Source organism: Peromyscus eremicus, chromosome 5 (assembly GCF_949786415.1).
Source record: "Peromyscus eremicus chromosome 5, PerEre_H2_v1, whole genome shotgun sequence".
In the NCBI taxonomy this organism is placed as follows: Eukaryota; Metazoa; Chordata; class Mammalia; order Rodentia; family Cricetidae; genus Peromyscus; species Peromyscus eremicus.
This window is the reverse complement of record NC_081420.1, coordinates 44,158,380-44,178,506: the sequence shown is the minus strand read 5'-3', so window position 1 is coordinate 44,178,506 and position 20,127 is coordinate 44,158,380. Positions and strand designations below refer to the sequence as shown.

At 36.5% G+C, this 20,127-nt stretch overlaps 1 protein-coding gene across 2 annotated transcripts in view; it reads right to left on the bottom strand.

Moving 5' to 3' along the window:
• Positions 1-1,590: 1,590 nt before the first annotated feature.
• Cdk13 (cyclin dependent kinase 13) overlaps positions 1,591-20,127 on the bottom strand; it is a 99,160-nt gene continuing 80,623 nt past the window's right edge. The window contains exons 10-14 of one of the 2 annotated variants that reach the window (XM_059263375.1): positions 13,538-13,654; positions 12,329-12,460; positions 5,701-5,906; positions 3,476-3,925; positions 1,591-3,008 (exon numbers count right to left, since the gene is read on the bottom strand). In XM_059263375.1, coding sequence (XP_059119358.1) covers positions 2,158-3,008; positions 3,476-3,925; positions 5,701-5,906; positions 12,329-12,460; positions 13,538-13,654 — 1,756 coding nt within the window. In that variant the 3' untranslated portion in view covers positions 1,591-2,157. The remainder of the gene's footprint in view (positions 3,009-3,475; positions 3,926-5,700; positions 5,907-12,328; positions 12,461-13,537; positions 13,655-20,127) is intronic. The other variant, XM_059263376.1, reaches the window with a different exon arrangement.

Here is a 20,127-nt window from a genome sequence, read left to right as displayed (position 1 = left end):
TCAAAGCCAACAATTTCCCTGACTTCCCAGCCACTCTCCCAACATGGATATATATCTGAAATGTTTAATTAGAAAAACTATCCAAACACAGGTCAATTTTATATAAAATATTTAATTTTTAAAACACAGGCTATTCATGTCACATAAATAGTTCCAATTTTAGGTTAGCTGCTTATGGCCAGCAGAAATACCATGTGTGACGAGTAAGAATAATTTAGATACTTTCCCTTATAGTAAAGTCAGAGGCTCTAATACTCACCATATTAAAATTTCAGAGACTTGAATACTCTATTTTGCTAAATTTCAAAACATTTCTTCACTTCCTCTAATGTTTTATTAATTTGTTAGTACTCAATATTCAAATAAAGGCAAAATATTTTTTCTTCCATTAATTTTGTTACATCAACAAAAATAATACCACCAAAAATAAAATGGTCAACTAAAAACTCATTTTATAGGCATAAAGTAAAAATTATCTTCTTTAAAGTATTCTTACTGGTTCCTGAATCATGTTTTTAAATGCAGGGTCACAAAGCAGATAAAGGGCACGAAGGTTAAACTGGCTTTTCGTAACCATTTTTCCTATTAAGATTCCAATTAAAAATGTAGAACAGTGAAAATTGTCAATTGGCACACTCAGTTTCTCAGAGTTTCTAAGTCAATTAGTGATGAGGGAGATGCTGGTTATTCACCTTTGGTTCCTTTCCAGAAATAGAATTTTGTGTTTGTGTGTGAATGTAAAACAGTGAGACTTGACAACATTAGTTATTCTTTCTCGGTTGATTTTAATAGAAGAAAAAATATGAAACGACCTAGTAGCACTGCTCTAATCTGGCAGAAGTTACAGTAAATTTCACAAAATTGAAAGGAAGAGGGAAGGTTTTTCTCTCAGTTTTCTTTTTGCTATACTAAATTAAATCTAGGACATGTTTCTACTTAAGTTGACTTTTAAAAACAATTACATAACTTAAACTACGGTGTTTGCCACCCTCCTTCTGTGACGTTTAATACATTTATTATGTGAATCATTATTACATACTCACTTCAAAAATCCTATCCTCCACATAGAAACTAGGTCAGTATGGCAGCCCGAAAGAAAAGAGTACTCTAAAATTCTCATTCAGCTATTATTTTCAACCACTGAAGTGATTAAAAAAAAACAAAAAAAAAAAATTAGTACTTCCCAGAAGTAACAAAAGGTACTGAGTTCTCCCTTTCTTTTCTCTTACACCCCTACCAAGAGAAGGTAACAGTGAAAGTTAACACAGCCAAAAGACAGGCAGAAAAAGATGTGTGACAGGCAGAGGGAATGGACCTAACAGAACTGGCCAGGCGACTCCTAAAAACTGAGAGCTTCCTGCCTCTTCAACACAATGCAGACTCCCTTTAAAGACAAGTGGGTGTACAGGCTAACTTCATCCTCAGTCCTTAAGCTTACCAGTTAAGGCACTTACTCAACCCCTCCCACCCTACCCATAGTTTTCATATAAAAACCACTATTTCATTTCAATGAATTTTGCTGGGTTATGGTAACCTGAAAAACAAAACAAAAATAATGTTGACCATTTTTTTTTATATAAAACTGTTGCATCAAGAGAAAGGTTGTGTTTTATTTTCTGAAATGAGCACAAAGTACACCTTTCACAATAACACTGAAAGCAGGTGCAAAGACTGACAGTGACCTTTGACTAAAGGTAGCTTCATAAAAAGAAAATACCAAATAAATCAGTGCCCTTTCTGATTGTTGTAAAACTGGAAGGGTGAGGGAAGGGGTTGGTTGTTACATAAAAGTTGGTCCAAACTTACAAAAAAAAAGCACAAGTGTGCATAGTTCAGAAGATCTGCAACAGGGCCATAAAAACATTACGTCCCTAATGTTAGCATCCACTTAAAACTGCAAGAATACAAAAGGAAACTGTTAACTAAAATCTGTGACGATGTACAATCAATAGAGCTAGTTTTAAGAACAGCATGAATTTAAGCAAAGGTTTTTTTTGTTTGTTTTGTTTTTTCACTATTGTATGCAAGACCCTTTTCCACATAAAAATAAAGCTGTTGTTGAATTAATATTATTCAAGTCTCTTGGATTGCTGCCTGAAATTGCAGCTAGAAAAGTCTTTCCAGATAAAAATGATGTGCCTGAGGAAAAACAGATACTCAGTATGGTAACCCTCTGCCTCGACCTCTGCCAGCTGATGTGCTAATGTGTCCTCTGTATCCTTGTGAGTATCCAGGTCCTTGGGCAGGAGAAGTCCAGGTCTGCCCATGCATAAGACTAGGGCCACCTGGATTTTCCTGTAAGTTACCACCATAGTTATAGTTGTGCATCTTTGCTGGCAAGGGATGAGTACTCTCTGGCCCTGTGGAAGGGTCGTTGCTGTTTGTGAGGACTGCAATAGGACCATGGCTATATTCAAATCTATGGTCCTTGTCTCCACTAAACAACATGGGACCAGCATTGAGGTAAATGTCTCCATATCCAGCTACTGAACTGGGAAATGACTCGGAAAAGGCAGAAGCTTGAGGTGGACCACCAGTGTGAGATGAAGCAGTACTGTAGTTCTCCAAGGACTGAATATCTGAGTTTCCAATGAAACTACGTGGTTCCAATGGTGCGGCAGCAGAGCTACTTCCTAGACCATCACTGCTAACATAAGGAGCGGCAGAGAAAGAAGATCCAAAGTTGTCCTTATAGTCTGAAGTGGGCACATACGTGTCTCCTGTGGGATAATCAATACCACCTTCTCTTTTGGGATCATCCTGGGGCTGGTGTTGAGCAAGCAGCTGTAAGAGGGCTGCCTTCACTCCAGCATGAGGGTCAGTTAGTGAAGAACTAGTGGTGGGTACATGCTGGTTTTCTGTCCGATAATCCAGGTCCTCCTCAGTAACTGGTGGTGGTTCAGGAGGTTCAGGAGGTCGTTGATCAGGAGGCAGAATCCGAGGCCGGTCTGGTTCTGGTGTCAGCTCCAATATTCTCCTGTCCTGGTGTTGGATGAGGTCATCTTGCCCTAAGTGAAACAAAACCAAGAAGAGTCAAAAGCTACTATGGAAAATGAAATACTCAAAATAAGTGGTCCCAAGAATGATCAGACATCCCATCTCTGACAAATGTCAAATGCAAAAGACGACCTCACAAGTGCACATGTTGCCCACCACCACTTAAACACAAGGTCACCAAAAAAATACACTATTCGGTTTTTCAAAGGTACTCCACGTGTTCATACTTAATGCTTGAGGAGTAAGTTACTACACATACAAATACTTATCCTTTTGGGTCAAACATCCTTTTGTATTCAGAACAAAGGGTTATTGGAAAGTTACCTTAGAAAAAAATCTATAGTATTCATAACGAATAATATGGACAACCTGCTAAACAATATGCTCCAAAAAGTAAACAGAGTAGGTCACTTGCTATCTGTCCTTACAAATGTCACTGAACGCCACAGATATCAACAACTATTAGCAAACCACTCACCAGATCCCGGAGTGCTAGGTTCTGGAGGTGGCCTGAGCTGTAAAGGAGCTTCATGTCCCGATCCATTTTCCCTCTCTTCTAGCATGACATCTTTCTGTTTTGACTGTTGAGCCTTTATTAACTGAGTCAAGAGAACTGCAAATGCACTCTGCACAGCAGCTTGGGCGGCATCAGTTTCCACTTTAGGCTGGATGGTCTGTGAAGGCTGAATTCCTCCCAGTGACTTTGAAGACTCCTGTTGTGGTGTTGATGGATCTGTCTGTTTTTCACCTGTTGCCAAAATTCCAGCAGGAAGGTTTATTTTATTTAGCTGCTGTTGAGTCTCAGAGTTTACCTTAATGTTCAACACTTGGACAAAATCAGCCATATTAACACTTGGTTTAGATTGTAGTAGGTTTAGAAGAATTGCCAATTCACTGTGGTTTAACGGCTGTCCAGGGCCTGTTATTACTAAAGACAAAATGTATTAATTAGAACTGCCATAATTCATAGATTTCCCAACCCCCACAATGTCTTCATTACACAGCATTAAAATGACATCTGAGGCAGGGCGTTCAAAAACAATTTGAGAAGGGTACTTCAGTCTATTCATCATGACATTCAAAAATCTAACTATAACATCAACTAAAACTACAGTCTATTTTGGGTATTCCCCGTTGTAAGTATATGTTTCAAAAGAGAAATTAAGACTACCACCAGACCACATGCACAGATTGAACCAAGAACTATCACCTTGTGGGTTAGAAATGACAACTGTTAACAATGTCAGGTACGCCGGGCGGTGGTGGCGCACGCCTTTAATCCCAGCACTCGGGAGGCAGAGCCAGGCGGATCTCTGTGAGTTCGAGGCCAGCCTGGGCTACCAAGTGAGTTCCAGGAAAGGCGCAAAGCTACACAGAGAAACCCTGTCTCGAAAAACAAAAAAACAAAAAAACAAAAAACAAAAAAAACAATGTCAGGTACTTTCTAAGCATTTTGTAGTCTTTATCCCTCACAACTACTTTATAAAGCAAGATCTATTATCAGCCTAAAAGAGTGGGTAATTTGCCAAAGGTCCTGGATTCTGAAATGTAATTCTGAATAGTCTCTGAATTCTTTATTATGCTATACCACTTCTCTAAAGTGAAGTTGACTTTGTAGATATTGAAACTAGAATATTTTACTGACCATGAGAAAAATCTCTGTATTTTTAAAAATAATTTATTTATTTTTATTTTATGAGCATTGGTGTTTTGCATGCATGTATGTCAATGTGGGTGTCAGATCCCCCGGAACCAGAGATACAGACAGTTATGAGCTGCCGTGTGCGTGCTGGGAATTAAACCTGGGTTCTCTGGAAGAACAGACATTACTCTTAACCTCTGAGCCATCTCTCCTGCCCCTAAATCTTTGTATTTTTATTCAAACTACTTTTTTTAAAGTTAGGCCATTTGGGGTTAGAATGGCCTACACAAACATTCATGTTGCATATTAATTCATTACCAGCAATACACATTCAGTCAATTTTCTTTATCCAATATTCAGTCTAGAACTGGCAGATTCCTGGGTTATTGAGGGGAACCTAGATTTCATTTTATAAAAGCTGTCAACTAGCCAAGCATGGTGGCATACATCTTTAATCCCAGCCTGTGGGAGGCAGAAATGGGTGGAACTTTGTGAGTGTAAGGCCAACCTGGTTACAAAGAAAATTCCACGATAGCCAGGGCTACACAATGAAACCCTACCAATAAATAAGTACATAAAGTGAATAAATGGATGAATGAAATAACTTGGTATAAAGTATCCTTTTAAACAACAGGTTCCAATCTTTTAAAATACAGCTTCTTAGCAAGGATGACATAAAAACATCGATCAATGGGATAAAGAACTTCTATTGCAGTTTTGGCTGTCTGCCTATATTTTCTATGCCTTAAGCATCCATAGAAATTAAATACTGAACCTCACAGACTATTAATGAATGGTATACTGAGTCCTAAACTAGGAAAACAAGGAAAAAGAAATCTGACCAATCATCACAAATACATGTCTTGAGACTCCTTAACTCTGCAGTGTGAGTAGCAATGAAACCTTTGTGCTAGCACAAACAATAAAGTGATGCCAAGGTTACCAAAGAGGCCACAGCGTTCACCTTTTTGCCAAATAATATGTTTTAGCAGTAGAAAAAACACATTGAACACAGGCCATGTAGGAATGTGAACAAAACAAGCCACAAAAGCATTACTGACCAGGTGCTGCACTTGAGTTGCTTTGAGATTTCAATTGTGCAGGTGGTAGCACACCTTGGGGTGTGTTAGTTCTGCTGTCATCTAAGCCCAGAGACAGGTCCTTTCTGGGGGCTTTGATTGTGGAAAGATCATCAGTCATGCCCATCTGTTTCTGTCTTCTTCGCTTTTTACTCCATAATTCATGACAATCTTGCCACAAAGGAAGGCTGAAAAAGATAGATGAATACTAAATCACAAATGTCATAACAACAAATGCTAATGTTACAATGTACCACTAAAGCCATACCCTCCCGCAAACCATTCTGGAAGACTTCATACATACATACATACATTTAGTAAAATTCCATCATACTTGGTGGTTTTAACTTTAATAATGGACTAATTATTTTTCTTTTTATTTGTCCTAATTTTTTACTGTTTAAAAATTTTATTCATGCATATAATGTACATCCCACATTCCCTCCCCTCAAGTTCCTTCCCTATCTCCCCTAAACCTCTATTCCCTCTCTCTCTCTTTCTCTCATAACTAAGTCCACTTAGTGCTACCAATATGTGCATGGATAAAGGGCTAACTGCTGGAACAGGGGTAAACTCTAAAGGGGCCACAGCCCTGAAGAAAAAGGTGACTCTTCCTTTCACAATAGCCATTAATTGCCAGTATCTCCTCAGCTGAGAGTGGCCTTCACGACCCACTCCCTCCCTCCACATTGGGATTCTGTCTGGCTTGATCCCATGTGGGCCTAATGCATACAATCACAGCTGATGTGCATTCATACACACAAGTGCCCTGGTGTAGAGATGAACTACTTTTGTCTTCTGAATAATCAAATAATTGTCCATCAAAATTATGAAGAATACATATTAATAAAATCTGGCTATTATCCTTCATACAACTTTTTATAAGCAGTTCTTACAGCACACTGTAACACTGACCAGGATTTGAAAAAGGATGCAGAAACACACTATCTGTAGAAGCCAGACATGAATAAAAGGAGAGGAAAGCCTAGAGCATCAGATTCGTACAGAACTTTGTAGTAAAACCTCTTCCCTTTTTAGTCACGTAGTTCCTACCATTACACCAACTGCATTGGAAATAAACTGATTCTGCAGATGAGTCTCAAGAATGGGTAATCCAGACACAGAGAGGCTCATTACTCATCAACAGAGGTCCATGTGATTAGGAACTGCCAAAATCACCCCTAATTCTAGAATAAGTTTTCATCTTCATATAATTCTATAACACTGAACACTAGAAAACTTGTTCTTAAATAAAAACAAATACTTGATGTACAAATTCTTTTTATCCCAGTTATAAAGCCCATGGAAACTTACTATTACTTTTCTCTAGCTTAAAGGTGAGAAAACTAAGGCTTGGAAAGGTTAATAAACTTGCCCAGAATATCTAGATTCTTTTAAGCAATGCCATCTAGTGGTATACACCTGCTGTTCTCAACTTGATGTGTATCTCCAGAGGTACACGAGGTTTTTCCAAGAGTGTACCTGAGGCTACTAAAGGGACTTCATTTCCACATGTACTCTTTTCAGACTGAGCTAGAAGAATGCCCTGAATGCTCAAGCAAATTCTTCCACAATTACTTTCTCATATTATAAAATAAAGGCATATGCAACAGAATGGTTGAATCTTAGCAATATAATATTAATAAAAATGTCATTTCCACAGGATTACAAAACAGCATGACACCTTTGTATAAAATGAAAAACAACTACATTTTTAAATGTAATTTTTTTATGAATACATACAGATGGCAACAGAAAGTATATACAAGAATAAGGAAACAGGAATGATGGTTACCTCAGGAAGAAGAGGGCAAGGGAACACGTGGGTAGGAGGAGGGGTTATGATATGATTAAAGTTGGTTATTTTCAAGGTTCTAGCTTTTGCTTGGTAGGCTCATGGCTGCTTATTAACATTTAAAATAACTAATTAAAGTAACTAAAATAAATAAAAGAGAGCCATGCATGGACCAATGATGAGTGACACAAGGATCATGATTAAACCAAGTCTGTGCACCTGAGGTCTGAAAACAAAACGAAGGCATACCTCTCAGCCATCTTACTATGGTGCATTGCCTCAGCGTGCAAAAACCTCCTGGATAACAAACAAAGGGACAATTGGAAAGGTTGACACTGGGAAGCTTTAAGGCATCAAAAACCCTCTAAAAGACTTTCCTTTCTGGGAATGTGTTTGTGTTTTATGATGTGTGCTTTAGCCTCTGTTGGGATGCTGATTTCAAATACACTATAGTACTACAGATTAGGGTAAATAAAATCATTACATCTCCTCCATTCTGACAGCCAAGAAATATAATACTCTTGTGGAAAAGCAAAGAAATCCAGGAAAAGGATTTGTTTGTTCCCTTCCACAACTTAGAGATAAGAGATTCATTATGAATTAACTTAACACTCACCTCTATGAAATATAAACATAACCTTACAATAAACTATAATGGAATAGATTAATGACACAGATTCTCTAAACAAATCAGGCATGTTCTCCAGATAACCAAAAGTATGTGCTTCCTTGAAGGTTCAAATGCTGGCTCAGCCACTTATTTGCTATCTTGTCAGGCAAGTTTCTAGACCTCTGTATCTCAGTTTTTCTTTAAAAATGAAATTAACAGTATTCCCTATTTCCTGGGGTCAGAAGTAATATGTTAATGTTTATCAAAAGGCATCCTTGGACAGAGCCTCTCACACAGTATGCACTATATTTGTGATTGATATCACTGATCATCAATCAATTGTATTAAAGTAGTTTATCAAGACATACCATTAAATTATTTTCATTATAGATCATCATATTATTGTGCAAGCGTTTAATGCTTTTTGTATTGTTAATAAGGTATAGACTAGCAGTCATTTAATTCACTTTCGTTATATAGTTATATATATCTTTTTTGGTTTTTTGTTTGTTTGTTTTTCGAGACAGGGTTTCCTCTGTGTAACAGCTGTGGCTGTGAGGAACATGCTTTGTAGAGCAGGCTGGCCTCGAACTCACAGAGATCCACCTGCCTCTGCCTCCAGAGTGCTGGAATTAAAGGTGTATGCCACCACAGCCCAAAATCAGAAAAGTTGACAGAGCATCCACTACAATTAGTGGAATTATTTCTGATTCAATAGTTTTACTCATTTGAAAAATAAAGTATTTTTCAACAATTTGATTATTGTTTTAAAAAGTTATCAAAAATGTTAGCTATATACTTTGTTTTCAAAGGAATACACCCCTACTTCATAGTTTTTCTTATATGTTATAGAGAGTGTTACATGTTGTTTACATAACTTTTTATTTACAGATTCAATGCAATTTAAACCTTGGCCTGATTGCTTTAGTGATGTATCTAAGTGCACAAATCATAATAGGTTCACAGAATACCTATCAAGTGTACTGCTATCTTTACTTTTTAATAAAAAAGGACATAAAGTATATTCTGATAAAAATTAAGTTTGAGTTACTGGGCCTTGTTTGACAAAAATTAAAGAGTTTGTAACAAAAACAAAACAAAACATCCACGAGTATATGAAGTCATAGAACAAAAACTGGAAGAGCCAGTTAAAAAAAGGAATTAATGACAAATGTCTAAACAAGCTTTCAGGTCATATGGTTTCCTTACTCTCAGATCTGCAGGGAGAAAATTTTCAAATGATCTTACTTTTTCTTTTTGTTTGTTTGTTTGTCTTTTTAAATGTGTGTGTGTGTGTGTGTGTGTGTGTGTGTGTGTGTGTGTGTTTGCCTGCAAATAAGTCTGTGCAACATATATGTACTTGCAGTCCACAAAAAGTCAGAAGAGGGCAATGTTTCCCCTGGAACTGGAGTTTTATATAGTAGTGAGCCAACCACCATTTGGGTGTGGGAACCAAACCCAGATTCTCTGCAATGAATGAGCTCAACCACTGGGCAATTGTTCCAACCCCTGATCTCTTTTTTTTTTTCCCCATAAAAATTTTTGTTTGTTTGTTTGGGTTTTTTTTTATTTATTTTTTTTATTTTTTATTTTTTTGAGACAAGGTTTTCTCTGTGTGACCACTCTGGCTGCCCTAGAACTTGCTCTGTAGACCAGGCTGGCCTTGAACTCAGAGATCCACATGCTTCTGCCTCCCGAGTACTGGGATCAAAAGTGTGCGCTACCATTACCAGCAATTGAAAAAAGCTTTTAATGCTTATTGTAGAAGGAGTTTAAAGACAGTGATATAGCTGTGCCCAACACCTTGCAGTGACTGCTTTGCAAGAGCACTCATGAAAATAAAAATCAAAATATAATTACTGTGAAACTGTGTCTCAGTCTACAGTAAACAGCACTGATTCAGAGGTATGTAAATTGCTACATGAATTATTTATAGGAAAGATCTCAGCTTGATCACTTCTAGTAGACTGCATTTCTAACAAAATTCACTGATGAATTTAAAACACTGATATATTTACTACAAATGCAGCACCAAATATCATATATTAATGATACATTATCATAAGAAATGTTTTTAAATTAAAGTCCATTTATAAATAGCCTGTTTTAAAGAAGTACAATGCCATAATTAATTATTCATACAATTTGGATACATTACAAGATTAATGTAACTGCAATACTTAAAAATGTTAATTAAAAATTCACTATTACATCTATTGCGACTTATAAATTTGGTTTTAAAAGTTTATCAACTCCAAATGAGCTTGATACAGTTTCACCAGAATCCTTTATTGTGTATTAACTTATTAGAATTGCACTACCAATAATGGGACAAAAATCACTATACTCCTTTTGAAGTACTCTATCAGGAAACACATATCACCTTGAAAATATTAATCTAATCTTGATCACAGAAAAGTAATCAAATCCAGATTGCGGGATGTTTTACCAAACAGCTGCCTTAGGCTCTTGTTAGGACCAAAGATGTAGTTTACTGGCAGCACTTGCCTTGCATGTGAAGCCCTGAACTTATGTCCACCAAAAAAAAAGAAGTCAGTGTCATCAAAACCCTCTGAGTGACAAAAAAGTGAAGAGATATGCTAAGGAAACACAGTATGTGAGTTCTGAACAAATCGTTCAATCTTGACTCCATAGAAACTTTGTACGAAAAAGAAAAAGTTATAGGGCTATTGGAGAAACTTTAATATGCATTATTAATTTTTTTATGCTTTATAATAGTAGTATGTAAAGTTCTGGTTTTTACAGATTCATGCAACAACTCAATATTCAACTACTTCAGAAAAAAATTATAAAATAACAAAGCAAATGTGTCCACACATCAATAATTAGTGAATCTGTATGAAGGATATATAAATGCTCATTTTCCTATTCTACTTTTCCGTAGAGGTGAAAACTCAAAATCAAAAGTTAAAAGAAAAAAAAACTTTGATAGGCTACTAAAATCAAGCCACCTGCATACTACTGATATATTCTAAATACGCAAAAGAACAATAAAACTAAACAGTTCAACAATGTCTGATATAGGTGTGGTGGTGCACACCTATAATCCTAGCACTCAAGAGGCAGAGACAGGAGGATCTTGAGTTCAATGTCAGCCTGTACTATACAACCAAACTCTGAGTCAAAGAAAAAAAAATAAAAACAATAAAAAAAATAAAAACAGAAAATCTAGTGAATGACTCAGTTTTTCTGCATGTCAGATGATAGTTACTTTTTAACTTTCAAACTATACCATGGGTCATTTATAATATAGTTCAATTATCATGACAAGCTCTGTAGAAGTAAACTCCATATAACTGGTAAGTGGAAGAGCCAGGATTTGAACTCTAAAGCCCATGCTTATTCATTTAAAATGTGAATTTTATTACACAAAAATATTTTATTGGAGACAGGCTTGCTTTTAATGCTGCTGATCACATTGACAATTACCAAGGAAATAACTAAAAAACTTTAGACCCTACCATAGAGAGGCAAATGGACTGCCTTCTTCCCAACCAATCCTAGAGAAATTACAGAAGCTGTAAGGAGACTCAAGAAACTAGCTATTTCAATTTCTCAAATTATGCATTTTCTCTCCATGATCTGACTCATTGCAAACATGCTTCAGATACTAACATTCTTTTAGGTAATGATAAGAATTTTCTATTGTACAGGATATGTCACAGAATATTTCCAGAACTTTTCTTTCTTATTAAACTGACTTCAGTTTGAGAGCTGGCACCACCCTTTACCATATTTGTATTCTTGGGCAAGTTTTTTAACCTCTTTGAGCCTGCTTCCTCCTCTGTTAAGCAGTGGTAATAATAATAATAAAATACCTACCTTAGAGGGTTGTAAAAAAAAGCTTAGCATAGCACTCAAAGTTTTGGCTAAAGCAGGACGACTGGAAGCTAGGGTCCTGATGTATGTACTCCACCACAGTGGGGGTTCTTATTCTTAGAGGTGAAACATAACACTATCCTATACCAGCTAAAGAAATGTTAAGGACTATTTTTGCTGTTCTATGGTAAACTCAACAGTAAACAAGCACCTGCATTATTGATGTGCAAATTATGTACTTTTCTGATGTTTTACTTAGTTAGGCATGGAATATCTTCTGATCATGACAACTAATTAACAAAGTTTTTTTCAAAGCTGTCCAGATTCTGCAAAAATAAAATCTAAAATAAAAGAAAGTCACTTACTCTGGTGGAGGCATTTTGGAGGGTTCCACATCCCGTAGGAACTCACACTGAAGAGCCTGCTCAGCAGTGCACCGCTTACTGGGATCCAAGGCAAGCATATAATCAAATAAGTCGAGCGCAGCTGCAGGGATACTAGCACCAGAGGACACAAAAGTCAAGCACTGCCTTCACACAAGCCCTGTGCTTCTGTGAGCACTTATTTTAAAGAAAAGTATTTGGTATCAAATTTGAAAATTAATTTATAATTATATTTTAAATACCAACTGCTTTATTCTAATTACCTGTATCTTTAAAATTCTCTTTACTTTGTTATTAACTAATAAATTCTTGTTATAATTTCTAGAATACTATAATAGGTAACTGCAAGTGATGAATATTTAAAAGCTAATTTAATAATCATTTGGAAGTATTAATGAAATATTGATTAAATAGTGTTCGCAGTAGTTTGTGCAAGTAATTCAATTTTCTTTTCAAGAACTATTGTTATTTTTATACAATTCTGGACTGTTTAGCAAACAGCATCTTTTATTACTCTATGAACAATCCACTGTCATAAATTAAAAACTGAATAGCTAAGTAAAATAAAAACTTAAGCTCAAGGCTGTTTCAAAAAAATTTACAACACAATTATTAACTATTTTTTTTTAATGTAAACAAATAAAGCCTAATGGGCCAGTTACTGCCTCTATGAGGTGAAAGGCCCTTTATATACAGCAAAGAGAAATGCACAAGACAAAGCCCTAGAAGAGCTGCAGCTGGGCACTGGGGGCACACACCTTTAATACCAGTACTTGGGAGGCAGAGCCAGTCGGATCCCTGTGAGTTCGAGGCCAGCCTGGTCTACAGAGCGAGATCCAGGACAGGCACCAAAACTACACAGAGAAACACTGTCTCGAAAAACAAAACAAAACAAAACAAAAAGCTGTAATATGTCTGTCTCAGGTCATAACGACATTTCAAATTCATAAGAAATGACTTTCTGAGTTGTATATGCTAAGGTATACCCATATTCTCAGCACCTGTGAGGCAGTCCAGATCAAGAGTTCAAGGTCATCCTCAGCTACATAGACAATTAAAGGCCAGCTTGTGAAACTCTGCCTCAAATATCAACAGAAGACAAACCCAAACATAATAAAAATCCTTCAACATCAAAGTGACTTCAAAATAAACAATCAATACAATATGGATATTTAAGCATCCCTTTCTTACAAAACAAATTCTTCTCTTAACTTTCGCCGATATTGCTTCTTTGGTTTCATGGTGTTGAAATATGGCAGTTTGATTACATCAGGCCACACTGCAGGACAAGGACTCCCACATATACGGCTAAACAACACAAAAAAAGGGGGGGATTTAATCATTACAAACTACATACAAAAACAAATAAAACTGTTAAATCAACTAGTTGTTTTATTAGAAGTTTAAATACTTTAGTCTTCACAATTTAATTTGAAAATCCCCAAATTTTCCACAAATACATTTAATCTGCTAAAGGGCATTCCTATTAAATAAAATGTTAAAACATAGGTGATGTTTAGAATATAATGCCTATGTGTTACAAATTAAGGAAATGAATTTAGTGTATGTCTTACTATGGTTTCAGGGTATTGGCATGGTCTCCTCTCATAAACGTAAGGTAAGGTAGCCTGGTATTAACAGCAGAATAAGACTTCCTACCCAACCCCAATAACTATCTCTAGATGCAAACAAGAGCACCCTGAAGGTAGGAATCTTGAGATAAACAGTTCTGCAGTTTCAGCAGTGCCACTGGTCATGAGTATTTATATACTTTGATTGCTCTACTCATTGACTACCTTGAAATTCCTCAATAGTTTGTGTAAACATATAAGTAATCACATTGGGGAAATAGGCTTTAGTATATAAAATCACAATGTATGTTTATCATTAGAAAACTGTCAATAAGGCTTAACACATTAAGAAAAAATGTGGGTCCATCACTGCCACCATTTATGCCTTATTTCCTGTGCACTCTAGTCTCTTGTGCTTAAAACAGTTTTCAAAACCTCCTTAAACTTCTCTTAGGAAATGTTGGACTCCCAGAGAATGGGCTCTTACAGGATCCCAAAAGGGCATAGCCTCACTCGTGTGAAGCTGATCCCCTGTCAGAATGCATCTTTTCCCACAGACTGTTCCTTCTTTTCTGCACCTGTATTTCTTCCTCGATTCTAAGCATCTGTACCCTCTTCACAGTCAGTCTACCGCACAGGTCCTTCTCTTCCCAAAGGCTATGCAGAATGGAGGTCCTTCCACACGTTATTTGTTTCTTTAGTACTTGTCTCATCCTTTGAGTTCTGATTTACACACCTAGCTGTTTCTCTTGGTTCCAGGCATTCTAATGCACATTACTAACATGGAGTATACTGGAATAGAGAGATGAAGGGCACTTTCAACTGCTGATATTAAAGAAAATTTAAGTGAGAAAAGATGAGTATTTTTGGTTACAGTTCCAAGGATAAACCACAGCCAGGTGGGAGTATGAGAAGTATGTTACAGGCAGAGAAAAAACACCTACCTATTAGCACTCACACAAACATAAGCTAAAGAGTTTCAATTGTTTTTTATATGCACTCTTGGAAAGTAAGTACTAGAGTCAACAACAGCACACAAGACACTAGAATCTTGATGTTTTAAACTTAAAAGCATTGCATTTCCAACTAGGAATAATCTATTTCCCTCAGTTTTATGTGTTTTTTGCAAAAACTTGTGTTTCCTATTGACAGTTTTAATTTTTTTTCTTTTTTGAATGTTTTTAGCCCATTGTATCTTCTAAGGAGTTAACCTGGAAATATATAGGAAAGGGTCAAAATTGAAGCTTTACAGATTTACAACACACATACACACACACACACACATACACACACACACACACACACACACACACACCGAATGTTACATTATTTAGCAATTCTCAGACAGTGCTAAAATAGTGATGATGGCACATTATAAGGCAATTTTGATCTCTAGTTTTAATAGGAATGCTCTGAATTTAATCTCTTGGGAAGCTGATGAATTCTGGTTTAAGAAACACAGAATAAACATTGAAATATATTCACAAATATAAACAAAAATTCCCACATATCTACTATAAAGGTGGCATTTCTTGAGCCAGCTGTGGTGGTACACACTTTTTTATCCCAGCACTTGAGAGGCAGAGGCAGGTAGATCTGTTCTGTGAGTCCGGACAGCCTGGTCTACTTAAGCTCCAGCCAGCTAGTGCTAAAGAGTAAGTCCCCACACTGTGTGTGTATGTGTGTGTGTTCCCCAAATGTGGTGTGTGTGTGTGTGTGTGTGTGTGTGTGTGTGTTTTCATTTACTTCTCTTTAGGTTTTAATTTTTGTGGCTTTTAAAATTTTAGTTTGTCAGTCTGAATTTTAGAAGCTCTATAGTTCTCACCACCTGTATTTCTTTTCCTAGAATTATAATGCCACAAATTACATTAAAAGATTTTCTAATGTGCATTCATCCTTATTACTCAAGCTTAATAAAGGGACTACTACATTGTAACAGTTTATAATGGTTTATTTTCCACTTGTTATTTTTAATGTTTTGCAAAAGTATGTATATGGCATCTATGTATAACAGCAGTTCTCAAAAGTGAGGTCCAGGGGCTGGAAAGACGGCCTGCTAGTTAAGATTAAAGGCATGCACCACTATGCCCAGAATTGGGAGATTTACTTCCAAGCAATGTAGTCTTAAAAATGTGTACTCATACAAACAACCTAAACCTGACACTTTAAAAGTGCAAACCTTTAGTGGCTGTGGTGACCTATGCCTTTAATCCCAGCACTTGGGCGGCAGAGGCAGGGGGATCTCCGAGTTCAAGGCCAGCCTGGCTACAAAGCAGAGTTCCAGGACAGCCAGGGCTACACAGTGAGAGATCCAGTCTCAAACTAACCAAACAACCACAAAAAAGGGTGAACCTTTGTCTGTGTCCACATAGAAATAAATTTGTCCCCCACTCACCCGATTTTGCTGCCACCAATATTTTCCACTCTTTATCACTTCTGTCTCTAGTGCAGACCTAACTATCTGCCTAAAATACTTACATAATGTGAAAATACCTGTATATTATCTTTTATTTATTTTAAATTTATTATTATTGCAGATTGAAACCAGAGTGTTTCACGTTGGGCAAGGTGTTTTACCACTGAGCTACATCCCCAGCTTAACTTTCTTGAACAAAGCAAATTATCAATAAATCAGTCATTGCAATGTAAGTCTTTAAAGCAGATTTTGATTAGTATTTCCACTTGATTGGTTTTTCATATTTGATCTGGACACCAACACTTCAGCACACACTCAGTCTCTGACTGAAGAAATAGTCACGTATCATGGCAGATAAGGTGAGACAAGGAGCTCATTCCCGATGCCCCTAGGTATGTTATCAGTCCTGTTTCTAACTGTGAAGAGCCCAAATTACAGCATCCCACAACTCACTCACATCAGTCACAGGACAGGTATCTGAACTCGGGTCTACTGAACTCAAAAGCCCCACACCCTTTCAGTATACTTTTGCTGTATGAGATGCTCACACTTCTTTCTAAGAGAGTTTACTTTGTTGAATTTTCTTTTAAAAATAATGTTATAGAATCAACTCTTGAGCAACTTTTATAAATACTTAACATCAGAATCAAACATGATGAAATACATAAACTAGAAAGTAAAACTTTCTTCCTTAGCATTCTCACTAGTCCATACTCAGGTAACAATTACTGGCGCCTCTGATGTGTATCTAAAGGGGATCAAACTGTGAAACTGCTCTTAGGCTGCTTTTCTACATTCTGCCCACGGCCTACCACTTCCCTTTTCAACTCTTAAGTATGCATTGAGTAGATGGACTGAGCTGTTCTGCTCCTGATCATTCACTCACTCAGTCTTGGGGTCTTTAATTACTTTGTTGAACTTCATTTAGATGTCTACCCAAATGTTACGTTTCTTGGTTTTTTTTTTTTGTTTGTTTGTTTGTTTGTTTGTTTTTCCCTGAGACAGGGTTTCTCTGTGTAGCTTTGAAGCCTTTCCTGGAACTCACTCTGTAGCCCACGCTGGCCTCAAACTCACAGAGATCTGCCTGCCTCTGCTTCCCGAGTGCTGGGATTAAAGGCGTGAGCCACCACCGCCCGGAGAGGTTTTTTGTTTTGTTTTGTTTTGTGTGTTTGTGTGTGTGTGTGTGTGTGTGTGTGTGTGTGTGTTTACCTGTGTGTATTTATAGAACCTCTCATCATTTCCTACACCCTTATACTTTACCAATTAGTTTTGTCTGTGCCCACCCAGAAACAGAAAATAGAAATTTGGGGATTTCTCTCCCTCGGACCCCAAGGCACTCTCAGTATGTAGTAATGCCTGCCATACAAGCATCCTATCAACAAGCATTGTTCATGCTGGGCAGAGTTGTTACATGTCCATAATTCCAGCACTTGGGAAGCAGTAAGATTATCAGAAGCTTGGGGCCAACCTGGTCTACAAAGTGATTCTAAGCCTAGCTGGGGTGAGATAGTGAGGCTATTTAATTGTCTCAAAAATTAAAAAAAAAAAAAAAAGCCAAATTACTATAATTTGCTATCCTCTATATTACAGTCTATTACCTACACACATTAACTTTACTTTTTAGAGTTCATGTAATTCCATTGGTTGATCCATATATATATACCCAAGTAGTTTCGTTACTGTAATTTGGTTTTTAAAAGCTATGTTAAGTTCTCCTATTCTTAATAAAGTCCTCTGATTCCTTTCTTCTTATTGTCCCCAACTCCATTCCTAATTATTTGCGCATTTATCCTTCCACAGAGAGAAAAAACAAATGCAAAAACAACCAAGTGTTCAGTGCGAAAACCCGTGTTTGGAAATTCTGGTTATTTATTGTAAGGTAAGACAAAATGGGACTGGGCAGATGGCTCGGCAGTTAAGTGCATGTACTGCTCCTACAGAAATTCAGGTGTTCCAACATCCTCTTTTGGACTCCTCAGGTGCTGCATGCATGTGATGTACACTCACCCATATAAAATTTTAAAAAATGTTTTAGTTTTTTCCAAGTCAGAGTTTCACCATGTAATTCTGGCTGTCCCTGAAGCTCATTACATAGGCCTCGAACCCAGAGATCTGCTTACTTCTACCTCCTGAGTGCTAGGATTAAAGGTATATGCCATTACACCCAGCTGAGAGAGAAAAAAAATATAAAATGGGGATGGAGAGATGGCTCAAGTGTTTAAAAGCATATGCTGCTCTTGCAGAGGACCCCACATCTGGTGGCTCACAATGACCTGTAACTCTAGTGCTAAAGTACCTGACACCTTTGGCCACTTGGAGCACCTACACATGACCACAAACCCACATACTTAAAAATAATAAAAACAAACATAAAAGCAAACAACATTCAAGAATGGATAAACTGCCATTTTAAAAAGCCCTTTAAAGCCTACTTATAAAAAATAAACTATGCCCCTCCAGCAGCCTTTTAAAAACTATTTTAATTATGTATATTGTATGGATCTGTATATAAATCTGTATGCACAAATATGACATGTTGAAGTCAGAAGAGGGTATCAGATCCCCTGAGCTGTAATTACAGGCAATTGTTAGCTGCCTGATGTGGGTGCTAGGCAAGAGGAGCAAATGCTCTTAACCAGAGTCATCTCTCCAGATCCTTCTCCGACAGTTTTTAAACTCTTAAAATTTTAAGAACATTAAATAATCTAGACACACACACACACACACACACACACACACACACACACACACACACACACACGATTTTATTAGAGACATATCCTTCTTCCCCACTGTATTTTCTGGTTGGTACACATTTTTAAAAGCTACTGTTTTCTTTATACATAAGTACATGATGACAAACATATCTTAATATGAGTCTTTTGTCATTTTAATCAACTGTTTTGTTCTTGGATATTTTAGGTGATTACTAGAAGGCAATTTTTCTTTTTTTTTTTTCCTCTCCAATATTTTATCATTAAACATTATTCCGGCTATTAGTGGTATTTTTTTTTTACTGCATTTAATACTCATTTATACTTAAAGACCTTATATATACCCCCAGCAAATACTTATTCAAAGCTATTAAACAGATTACTTCATATCTATTAAAAAGACTAATTACAGTAAAAAACATTTTTCCTAATACTTCCTTGTATTCTTGGGATGAATCTTGTTTATGTTAATTAATGTTATGAAATTTAACATTTTTCTATTAGTTCTTTAAAAAGTTCCTACATGTATACAATATATTTTTATCATGATAAACTTCATAATGAAAACCAGAATACTGTTTGCTTTATCTCCCACAGAAATCTCAAATATAGAAAATTTTCATTCTGTCTTTATCAAATATTACTGTTTGTGCATACTATATAAAAAAAGTTCCTGAAGTCCCATTTCTTACATGTACAGAATGGTTAATTCAAAGCTCAACTTTTCCACTTATTACTTGAAAGACCCTGGATAAATTCACTTTTCTAAGATCTGGCTTTTTATACTAAATAGAAGGCACTGCATTGTATGAAGTTTAATGGAAACAATTCAGGTGAGAGGACAAGAGCAATGCTTACTTTGAAGACTAGCTATACTCACTAACTAGCTCCAGTCTCCAACAGAATCGGGGCCAACAGTTAAGGTTTAGAGGAATCATAGTGAAAGAAAATATACAATACATAATCTAAGTATTTTCTAACTTGCCAAGGCTTCCTCTTTCAAGAGGATGCACTGAATAGAACTCCGTATTACTAACTTGTACACACCATACCCACAACACATCATTGACATTTAGTTTT